This window comes from Meles meles, chromosome 3 (genome assembly GCF_922984935.1).
Source record: "Meles meles chromosome 3, mMelMel3.1 paternal haplotype, whole genome shotgun sequence".
NCBI lineage: Eukaryota > Metazoa > Chordata > Mammalia > Carnivora > Mustelidae > Meles > Meles meles.
Genome location: NC_060068.1, coordinates 107390480 through 107402003, shown reverse-complemented (window position 1 = coordinate 107402003; position 11524 = coordinate 107390480). Strand labels below are relative to the sequence as shown.

Below are 11524 nucleotides of genomic sequence, written 5' to 3'. Positions count from 1 at the left end.
TAACCCGGACCCACATTGGAAAGCAGAGGTCAAGCCAGAGCAAACGGTCTAGCAGGCTCCTCCGCCCCCTTTCCTTGCGCTGATTGGCAGCTGCAGGCTTCGCTGTCTGATTGGCCGAACGAACGCAGCGCGTAATTTAAAACATTGTATCAGTAACAAAGGTGCGCCTCGTGGGTGGAGTTGTGCTCTCAGACGGCGAAAGTCCAGGTTCGGCAGCAGGGAGTGTGAGCCGGTACCAGAGGAGGAGCGAGTGTCGCGTCTTCGGTGAGTTTAGGGCTGTGCCAGAGCCCAGCTGCGGTACCAGTTCTTGCCCTCGAGGGATAGGCTTTTAGAAACCGAAGCTGCCCCCACCCCACCCCCTTTTTTTAATACCTCTGTCCTTCCTTGGGGCCTAGAGTGAGGTTGGAGAGGGAGCCTAAAGCAAATATACCTCCTCCTCTACACCGGTGAGCGAGGCACCCTAGTTAGAGTATGGCCTTCTGCTTTTGGAAAAGCGAGGTATCTTCATTCTTTTTGGCGGTCGGAAATGCCTAAGACAGGATTACGTGATTTACTCCTTCTCTTATCCCCTATCCCTCTACTGGCATTTCAAGGAATAAGGGAGTAGGAATTCAGGCGGCGAGAGGAAGGTGTCCTGGGGCAAGGAAATTGTTTCTTAGAATTTGCAGCCCCTTCTGTCCCTTAAGGTTCCCCTCCCGACCCACTCTTGTCTCTTTGTAGACCTAAGCTGCCCCTGCTGTCATGTCGCAAGGGATCCTTTCTCCGCCAGCCGGCTTGCTGTCAGATGAGGAGGTTGTAGTCTCCCCCATGTTTGAGTCCACAGCTGCAGATTTAGGGTCTGTGGTACGCAAGGACCTGATATCAGACTGCTCTGTCATCTCCACCTCCCTGGAAGATAAGCAGCAGGTAAAGGAGTTGGACAGTGGCTTGCCAGCAGAAAGTGATAGCCTCAGTCTACCAGCTGTTGTTAACAGAATTAGTATGAGGTCAAAGACAGCAATCCCAAGGGTCTGAGAGATCAATTCAAAATTAGGAGCAGAACAAGTAAAAAATGTAAATTTGTGTGTCCATAAGAGCTATTATTTGCATTCCATTAATGAAAGATACTCACGTGCATACTCAGTCCTATGAGGGCAGGGCAATTGTTCTCTTCTTCACCATGAGGCCTAGATGTGTTAAATAATTTGCCCAATACTATATTGCCATTTAGTATGTTTTTAATATCAACTGTAACTTCCATTTATGGAGTCTTTATGCCAAACTGGGGTTTCTCAGCTGCAGCATTATTAACATTTGGGGCCAGATAATTCTGTTTTATGGGGCTGTCTTGTACCTTAAGATGTCTAGCAGCATACCTGACCTCTACCCACTAGATGTCACTAGCTCCTTCCCACTGTGACAACCAAGAAACTTCCCCTGGCGTAGCTAAATGTCCCTTGGCAGGGAAATGGTGCTGGTTGAGCACAACTCTACTAGGATGTTTCCTCTTTTATAGAGAAAATTTCATGAGAGCAGGAGCCTTGGTAATATCCCTGACTGTGGACTACCAGAGCATTAGAGTTCCCAGGCCATAGTAGGTAGATCTCTAAACGTCTGCTGAATGAATGAATTGGGTTCTATTATTAACCCAGTTCTACAGATATGGAAACTGAGGCAGGAATCTAAAGAACTTGTTCGAGATGTCATACTTCTAAATGATGGAATTGGAACTCAAATTTGGGTTCGTCTGCCTCCAAGGTGCTTAACTACTATGTTTTGCTGTAATACCACAGTCTGATTGCCCACCAGTTAACCAGTTCTAATTCAGAAAGTCAGTGTGGCAGGCCATGTTTCCAGGATACTGAAGACAGTGAAGGGTGATAAAACAGTGAAAAAACCCAAATGGGTTGGAATGATTATAGAGCTATAGAGTAGCTGTCTGTACAGACATTTGAGGTGAAATGGAGGTAGTGTTAGCAGATTCTCTGGAAATAAGCTATTTTTGCCCTTCTGCTTGGAAGTAACTGCTGATTCCGCCCTGGAATTCTGCCACAGGTTCCATCTGAGGATAGTACAGAGAAGGTGAAAGTATACCTGAGAGTTAGGCCCTTGTTACCTTCAGAGTTGGAACGACAGGAAGATCAGGTGAGTGTCTAAGGTGGGAGGATTTAAGATAGAATGATGCAGTACAGTAAAGGTTCCCAGGATTGTTTCCTTCTGTGATTTTTTCCTTTTTACCCCTTCTCAGGATTGTGTCCGTATTGAGAATGTGGAGACCCTTGTTCTACAGGCACCCAAGGATTCCTTTGCCCAGAAGAGTAATGAGAGGGGAATTGGACAAGCTGCCCATAGATTTACCTTTTCCCAGGTATGGAGCTACTACTTTATGAACAAGAACCAACATATTAGGGGCAACTTTATTCTCTCTTTAGAGGGGAAGCTTTTCACTTGACCGTGAGTTCCCTTACATGTCTATAATTTGGGGGACTCGTGTGCAAGTTAATGCATCACATACTTTATATGCATTAATTCCCAACATTTCCCATTATTAATTATCATTCTTGTCCCTATTTTCCTGATAAGGATACTATGACTCAGTGAAGGTTATGTTGCTGAATCAGTAGTGTTAGGCCTTGCATCTAGAATTATCCATCTCCAAAGCCCATACCTGTGATTACTGTGTTGCTCTAAGGCCCACACAATGGCCTTGGAGACTACTGACGATCAGAGGCAAAGACCAGGGTACAATCCCTCCGTTCCTGATAGTACCTTGAAATATTTGTTGATTTGGATGAAAGAGGCACTGGCAGAGAGCAGTTTAGTTTTCAGTGTTTGGAGAGCAGCTGGCAGCACTGCAGGAAGAGGTTGCTTGAGTAGTCTCCAGAGCCAATCACCCAGGAGGGGACATATCTGCTGGCTCTGTACAGGAGGCAAGTGGGAGATGAGGGATGGGCCTCTGAGAAATTGGGTCTGTCTCTAGATCTTTGGGCCAGAAGTGGGACAGGCATCCTTCTTCAACCTGACCGTGAAGGAGATGGTAAAGGATGTACTCAAAGGGCAGAACTGGCTCATTTATACATACGGAGTCACCAACTCAGGGAAAACCCACACAATTCAAGGTGAGTGAGTAGTAGGCCTCACAGAATTGCTGATTGGCCTGTAATGGTGCTTTTTGTTTTGTTTTGTTTTTTTTAAGATTTTTTAATTTATTCGTTTGAGAGAGATGTGCTCGCTTCCGCAGCACATATACTATTCGTTTGAGAGAGAAAGATAGAGTGCATGAGCAGGGGGGAGGATAAGAGGGAGAAGCAGGGAGCTCGACACAGGACTTGATCCCAGGACCCTGTGGGATCATGACCTGAGCTGAAGGTCAGAGGGCAGACACTAGACCAACTGAGCCATACAGATGCCCCTGTAATGATGTTTTCTTTGCCTTTTGATGCTTTGAATTTGGGAAGAACACTCAGCTATCCATCTTTCCCTGTGTTTCCAGGTACCATCAAAGATGGAGGGATCCTACCCCGGTCATTGGCTCTAATCTTCAATAGCCTCCAAGGTCAACTTCATCCAACACCTGATCTGAAGCCTGTATTCTTCAATGAGGTAATCTGGCTAGACAGCAAGCAGATCCGACAAGAGGAAATGAAGAAACTGGCCCTGCTAAGTGGAGGCCTCCAAGAGGTGAAGTGCTAGGTTTACAGAGGTGGGGATAAGAGGACAAATCTGTGGAAAGCTGTGTGCTTATTTTCTCCCTGGGCCCCTCCAGGAGGAGCTGTCTACCTCCTTGAAGAGAAGTGTCTACATTGAAGGTCGGATGGGTACTAGCACCAGCTTTGACAGCGGCATCGCTGGTCTCTCCTCCAGTCACATGACCAGCAGTAGCCAGCTGGATGGTATGTACCACGACTGGGCTTTGTACCAAGTATCAATAGAAACCCACTCCCTTGCTTCCAGCAGCTGCCAGATGTATAGACCAAAGGTTTCAACCTAAGCTGCTCCTTCTAAGGCCCCCGCAGGCCGAAGGGGAGATGGACTACTCTAGAGTTGATGCCGTGTACATGGGCTTCTTCCCCAGAAACGAGTCACCGATGGGCACAGCCAGACACTGCCCCTGTGAGTGTCCCTGCTGATATTCGCTTCTCCATCTGGATCTCCTTCTTTGAGATCTACAATGAACTGCTTTATGACCTGTTAGAACCACCTAGCCAGCAGCGTAAGAGGCAGACTCTGCGGCTATGTGAAGACCAGAATGGCAATCCGTATGTGAAAGGTATGGGAAGTTGGGGAGGCTGCCAACAACCCTGAAATGGGGGGGGGGGACTTGGGAGAAACCTGGACAAGTTAGGTGCTCCCATCTTTTGTGCGCCTTTCTCTTTGCCTCAGATCTCAACTGGATTCATGTTCAGGATGCTGAAGAGGCCTGGAAACTGCTCAAAGTGGGTCGTAAAAACCAGAGCTTTGCCAGCACCCATCTGAACCAGAACTCTAGCCGCAGGTGATGGGCTGTGGGAGTCAACTTTTCTTAAGTTCTAGGAAACAATAGTCCTCCACCTAGTCATGGAAGATACACAGTGACTTTTCATTTTTTTCTTGATTTCCAGTCACAGCATTTTCTCAATACGGATCCTGCACCTTCAGGGGGAAGGGGATATCATCCCCAAGATCAGCGAGTAAGTTTTTCCCTTTAGAAATGCGGGCTGATGGGGTGCTTGGGTTGTTCAGTGGATTAAAGCCTCTGCCTTTGGCTCAGGTCATGATCCCAGTGTCCTGCGATCGAGCCCCACATCGGGCTCTCTGCTCAGCAGGGAGCCTTCTTCCCCCCCGCCCCTGCCTGTCTCTCTGCCTACTTGTGACCTCTGTCAAATAAATAAATAAAATCTTAAAAAAAAAAAAAAGGAGTTTAGAAATGTGGGCTGCTTGGTCATAAATGGTATGGAGGCAGGGGTTAAGGGAAGTCCTCAGAGTTATTACTTTTATTAGAGCCTTGCTCTGCTTCCTTGGGTACAGAGATCCTTGGTGGGCCCTCCCCTCCCGAGAACTATGTGAAGGGCTGGAAAGCTCATAACATGTGGGGTCCTTATGTCAGATCCTGTCCACCATTCAAGGTTGTCACTCTGTGATCTGGCTGGCTCAGAGCGCTGCAAAGATCAAAAAAGTGGTGAGCGGCTGAAGGAAGCAGGAAACATTAATACTTCTCTGCACACCTTGGGCCGTTGTATTGCTGCCCTGCGCCAAAACCAGCAGAATCGGTGAGCTTCTGACTGTAAACTGTGGGACTGTGGGCTGAGATGGTTTGGAGCACTGCAGCTTGCTAAGAGACCTCCTGGTTATCTCTGGAGATGGTGCTGGGATACTCCAAGGGCTGGAATTCTTCTCACAGCTCTGTTCTCTGATCCTTTGCTAGCTCAAAACAGAACCTGGTTCCCTTCCGTGACAGCAAGTTGACTCGAGTATTCCAAGGCTTCTTCACAGGTCGAGGCCGCTCCTGCATGATTGTCAATGTGAATCCCTCTGCATCTACCTATGATGAAACCCTTCATGTGGCCAAGTTCTCAGCCATTGCCAGCCAGGTAAGAAGCTGTAGGTGCAATGGTTGTGCTCTCTTTGGGCTGGTACCTTTATTTAAGGAATCTGCTAGGGACTAGTTATGAATTCACTTGATTTCCCACCTGCTCCATCCCTAGCTCGTGCATGCTCCACCTGTGCAATTGGGATTCCCATCGCTACAGTCATTCATCAAGGAACAGAGTCTACAGGCATCTCCCAGCTTAGAGATGGGAGCTAAGAGAGATCCAGGCCTTGATGATGACACTGAAAATGACGCTGACATCTCCATGTATGGCAAGGAGGTGAGAATGCAAGAAAGCTCTGGGGTAGCAGCTTGATGACTACATATTTTCCACACTGCCTTCTAGGTGGGCCTTTACCTTTGTGGGGCATGGACATCTGATCACTTGTGAACTGTGTGTCCCTCCAGGAACTCCTACAGGTGGTGGAAGCCATGAAAGCACTGCTTTGTAAAGAACGGCAGGAAAAGTTGCAGCTGGAGATGCAGCTCCGTGATGAAATTTGCAATGAGATGGTAGAACAGATGCAACAACGGGAACAGTGGTGCAGGTATCAGCTGAGTGATCGCTCTTGGTCTGTCAACTACACCACAGAGAGGGTGGGGAATAGGGACTAGGATAGAGTTGTGCCTTAAGCTCTGTTCTCCAAACTTACTCCTCAGAATCTTCGCTCCCTTACCTTTTCTTCTCCTTTTAAAAAGAAAAACTTACGGGGCTCATGGGTGGCTCAGTGGGTTAAAGCCTCTGCCTTCGGCTCAGGTCATGATCTCAGGGTCCTGAGATCGAGCCCCGCATCGGGCTCTCTGCTTGGCAGGGAGCCTGCTTCCCCCTCTCTCTCTGCCTGCTTCTCTGCCTACTTGTGATCTTTGTCTGTCAAATAAATAAATAAAATCTTTAAAAAAAAAACAACTTATTATTGGGGTGTGTGGGCGACTCAGTTGATTAAGCTTGACTCTTTTTTTTTTTTTTTAAGATTTTATTTATTTATTTGACAGAGAGAGAGAGATCACAAGTAGGCGAAGAAGCAGGCAGAGAGAGAGGAGGAAGCAGGCTCCCTGTGGAGCAGAGAGCCTGATGCGGGGCTTGATCCCAGGACCCTGGGATCATGACCTGAGCCGAAGGCAGCGGTTTAATCCACTGAGCCACCCAGGCGCCCCTTAAGCTTGACTCTTAATTTTTGGCTCAGGTCATGATCTCAGGACCATGAGATGGAGTCCCCCCCACATCAGGCTCTGCACTGGGTGTTCACCCAGCTTTAGGCACTCTTTCCCTCTCCTGCTGCCCCTCCCCACCGACTTGCTCTCACTTTTTTTTTTTTTTTTTTTTTTAAAGAAGTTGAGAAACAGGCTTATTGGCTTTTTTTTTTAAGATTTTATTTATTTATTTGACAGAGAGAGATCACAAGTAGAGAGGCAGGCAGAGAGAGAGAGAGGGAAACAGGCTCCCCGCTGAGCGGAGAGCCCGATGCAGGACTCGATCCCAGGACCCTGAGATCATGACCTGAGCCAAAGGCAGCGGCTTAACCCACTGAGCCACCCAGGCGCCCCTCTTTTTTCTTTTTTAAGACTGTATTTATTTATTTGACAGAGATCACAAGCAAACAAAGAGGCAGGCAGAGAGAGAGGGGGAAGCAGGCTCCCCGTTGAACAGAGAGCCTGATGTGGGGCTCAATCCCAGGACCCTGAGATCATGACCTGAGCCAAAGGCAGAGGCTTTAACCCACTGAGCCAGGGCGCCTGGGTGGCTCAGTGGGTTAAAGCCTCTGCCTTCGGCTCAGGTCATGGTCCTAGGGTCCTGGGATCGAGCCCCACATCGGGCTCTCTGCTCGGCGGGGAGCCTGCTTCCTCCTCTCTCTCTCTGCCTGCCTCTCTACCTACTTGTGATCTCTGTCTGTCAAATAAATAAATAAAATCTTTAAAAAAAAAACCAAAACAACCACTGAGCCAGCCAGGCGCCCCTCGCTCTCACTCTCTTTAAAGAAGACTTATTGGGCGCCTGGGTGGCTCAGTGGGTTAAGCCGCTGCCTTTGGCTCAGGTCATGATCTCAGGGTCCTGGGATCGAGTCCTGCATTGGGCTCTCTGCTCAGCAGGGAGCCTGCTTCCCTCTCTCTCTCTGCCTGCCTCTCTGTCTACTTGTGATCTCTCTGTCAAATAAATAAAAATCTTTTAAAAAATAAAATAAAATAAAGAAGACTTATTATGGAGTATAACTGACACGCAATATTAGTTTCACACGTACAACCTAAGGATTTGATAATTCCATACATTTTTCAATGTTAACCACAGTAAATGTAGTCATTATCTATCAGCCATACATTATTACAGTGTTACTGACTATACTCCTAAAGCTGTACTTTTCATCTCTGTGACTTATTTATTATACAATTGGAAGTTTTTACCTTTTAATTCCTTTTACTGATTTCACCCATTCCTCCCACCCCCTACCCCCTGGCAACCACCAGTTTAGTTTATTCTCTGTATTTAAGCCTACTAAAAAAAAAGTCTTTGTTTTTTAGATTCCACATAAAAGTGAAATCATATGGTATTTTGTCTTTCTCTGATTTATTTCACTTAACATAATTTCTCAGTCCAAAAAAATAATTTTAGTCCATCCATGTGGACTTGGAAAATCTTTCCCTAGCAAAAGGGAAAGATTTCATTCTTTATGGCTGAGTAGCATTACATGGTTTGTGTTGCATGTGTGTGTATATGTACCCCATCTTCTTGTCCTGCTCCGTTTCCGACCTGGGCCTGTACACCCCTCCTTAGGCAACCTGGTGGTCTCCCGCTCCTGGGAGGTCACCATATTGATGCCGAACTTAGTGCAGACACCGGCATAGCTCACTACAGCCCAGAACTCCTGGGCTCAAGCGATCCTCCTGCCTCAGCCTCCCAAGTAGCTGGGACTACAGGCGCGCACCACCGTGCCCATACCCCATCTTCTTTATACATTTTTCTCCTCCAACAGTGAACATTTGGACACCCAGAAGGAACTATTAGAGGAAATGTATGAAGAGAAACTAAAGATCCTCAAGGAGTCACTTACAAGTTTTTACCAAGAAGAGCTTCAGGTGAGTTGCCCTGAAAGCAGCCTCAACTGGCCATTGATTCCCATCACTAGCTTGTCTGATGTAAATAGATTTTATAAACTCTGGTAGGGGAAGAATATGTAACTCAGTTTTTTCCTAGTCTTCTTGTACTGTATAGGTGTCAGTCTATGAATTAAGGGTTGGTTGACCTTGAAGTGGTTTAAGTGTTAACAGGCTTTTTTTTTTTTTTTTTAAGATTTTATTTATTTGAGAGAGCAAGCATGAGCAGGGTGGGAGGGGTAGAGGGAGGTGAAGCAGACTCCCTGCTGAGTGCAGAGCCAGGACCCAGAAGATCACTACCTGAGCAGAAGTCAGACTGAAGTCAGATACTTAGTCGGCTAAGCCACCCAGGTACCCTGCTAACGGGCTTTTCAAGAATAATTGTCAGGGAAGGTTTTGTTCACCGTTCAGTCATCTGTTCCTGCAGGATTTGCCTGACTCTGGATAGAACTGTGCTCTCTGCTTCCCTCTTAGGACCGGGATGAGAAAATTGAAGAGCTAGAAGCTCTTTTGCAGGAAGCCAGACAGCAGCCAGTAGCTCAACAGTCAGGGTCTGAACTTTCCCTTCGGCGGTCACAAAGGTTGGCAGCTTCTGCCTCCAATCAGCAGCTCCATGAGGTTAAAGCTAAACTGGAACAGTGCAGAGCAGAGCTAAACTCCACCACTGAAGGTAAGGAAGGAGAAAGGGCACAAAGCATAGGAATGGTTCAGAGAAGAACTGTTCTTGAAACTTGGGCCTTCAGATTCCCAACTCCAAGATAATTTTCTCAACTCTGAGCTACATCCCCTGACCTTTCACTCTAGGATGCACATGACCTCCCTTTTTATATTTGCTGCAAATATAAAAGCTACTGTTAATTCAGTTAAGAGGTAAGTCCAAGACTAGAAAGCCTACATGTTGAAGTTTTCTTGTTTCCTTCCCTCAGAACTACGGAAGTATCAGAAAATGTTAGAACCACCTCCCTCAGCCAAGCCCTTTACCATTGATGTGGACAAGAAATTAGAGGAGGGCCAAAAGGTAATTTACACCTTTCTCTGTTACCAAGGATCTTACCTAAGGCAGCTTCCAGCCCTCTATCCGGGTTCATGTGAGGACCAGGGTTTTTGTTTTTTGTGCACAGTCCTGCAGAGTGATTACTTCATTTAGCTGACTAGCCTTTCTAATTTTACTTCTCTTCAAATGGCTATTCAATTCCTTCAGCTCATTATCTTGGTTGATCTTGGCCACAATGTGGTTCCTACTCTTAATCTTTTCAGAATATAAGGCTGCTGCGGACAGAGCTTCAGAAACTTGGTGAATCTCTCCAGTCAGCAGAAAGAGCCTGTTGCCACAGCACTGGGGCAGGAAAACTTCGTCAAGCCTTGACCACTTGTGATGACATCTTAATCAAACAGGTCAGGGCACCTTATATCTATCTCCTCTCCCATCAGCCCACTCTAGAACATATGTGAGAAAGAAGAATGAGAAGCAGAAGAGAAAGGCAGAGGTTTGGGGGCTAGTCTTAAAGGAATAAAATTATTAAGTACAAGGTTACTAATCTAAGTAATTTATAGGCATTTTCTGTTATAACAAACCTATGGAAGTAGATCATATTTCATCCAAAATGTGTAGATTTTAAGGGGCATCTGGCTGACTCAGTCAGTAAACTTTTATCTTGGGGTCATGAGTTCAAGCCCCACATTGGGCATTGAGCCTACTTAAAAAAATAAAACTCTGTATTTAAAAAACCCAAAAAGCCAAAATGCATAGATTTTAAGAAAGTGTTATAATACCACTGAGACAAAACACTAACAATTAAGCTATGACAATTGTCATCAGTAAATGCACCCTGATTTCAGAGTGCAAAAAAAAACTTAGACTAAGCACAGCTTTTTTTTTTTTTTTTAAGTTTATTTATTTTTGGTAATCTGTGCACCCAGCGTCGGGATCAAACTCATGACCTGAGACCAAGAGTCGTATGCTCTACTGACTGAGCCAGCCAGGTGCCCCTAAACACAGCTCTTAATACATAGGCACTAGGGCTCTTGGAGGTTAAATAAACTTATTCAGGCTCATGCCACATATTACAAAATGTCCTTCTATTCAGTGCTATTTGTTTGGGTTTTAAAGAAAACACTCCCTATTCAATGATAAGCTCTTATTTTAAAGAATTAATCTTTGTAAAAACAGTTGTTAGTAACTAGGTAGTGGATGGCACATGTTACCTTGCACTTTAGTTTCTCTAATACACCAGACCAAAATGTTTTATTTAACTTTATTCATCTTCCTTAGGATCAGACCCTGGCTGAGCTCCAGAATAATATGATGCTAGTAAAACTGGACCTTCGGAAGAAGGCAGCATGCATCGCAGAGCAGTATCATACTGTACTAAAACTCCAAGGCCAGGCTTCTACCAAAAAGCGCCTTGGTGCCAACCAGGAAAACCAGCAACCAAACCAACAGCCCCCAGGGAAGAAACCGTTTCTTCGAAATTTACTTCCCAGAACACCCACCTGCCAAAGCTCAACAGACTGTAGCCCTTATGCCCGGATCCTGCGCTCACGGCGCTCCCCTTTACTCAAATCTGGGCCTTTTGGCAAAAAATACTAAGGCTGTGGGGAAGGAGAGAGCAGTCATTGCCCTGAGGCAGGTCACTGCTTGAGAAACAGGTCTCTAAAAAGCTTTACCAATACCTGGAACTGTATCCAGAATGCAATATACATACACTAGTTATTTTCCTCCCTTTTATAATATAATCACATATGTAATCTCATGCTTTTTTTACTTATATGGTTTCTATGCACACACAAAGTTATATTAAATAAAAATACTGTTCACATTTTTTGTGGGTTTCTTTCACATTTTTTGTTTGAATTCCAAATTTAACAAATTCATTAAAATGGGACTTT

General features: G+C 45.7%; 1 protein-coding gene across 1 annotated transcript; it reads left to right on the top strand.

The window, feature by feature from the left end:
- The first annotated feature begins 156 nt into the window (after window positions 1-156).
- Window positions 157-11443, top strand: KIF20A (kinesin family member 20A). Its single transcript, XM_046000982.1, has 19 exons — window positions 157-264; window positions 721-906; window positions 2035-2124; window positions 2228-2347; window positions 2960-3098; window positions 3473-3660; window positions 3746-3872; window positions 4055-4249; window positions 4363-4474; window positions 4581-4649; window positions 5085-5228; window positions 5384-5549; window positions 5664-5828; window positions 5957-6096; window positions 8515-8617; window positions 9110-9305; window positions 9562-9653; window positions 9893-10030; window positions 10908-11443. Exons 2-19 carry the CDS (start codon window positions 742-744, stop codon window positions 11223-11225), a joined length of 2667 nt encoding a protein of 888 aa, XP_045856938.1. The 5' UTR covers window positions 157-264; window positions 721-741; the 3' UTR covers window positions 11226-11443.
- Window positions 11444-11524: the final 81 nt, after the last annotated feature.

Bases quoted from the DNA above. Each gene is read 5' to 3' on its own strand.
- KIF20A (XM_046000982.1), top strand. From the start codon at position 742: ATGTCGCAAGGGATCCTTTCTCCGCCAGCCGGCTTGCTGTCAGATGAG. The intron at 4,250-4,362 runs GTATGGGAAGTT...TCTTTGCCTCAG, and splicing joins TGGCAATCCGTATGTGAAAG to ATCTCAACTGGATTCATGTT. The intron at 8,618-9,109 runs GTGAGTTGCCCT...CTTCCCTCTTAG, and splicing joins TTTACCAAGAAGAGCTTCAG to GACCGGGATGAGAAAATTGA.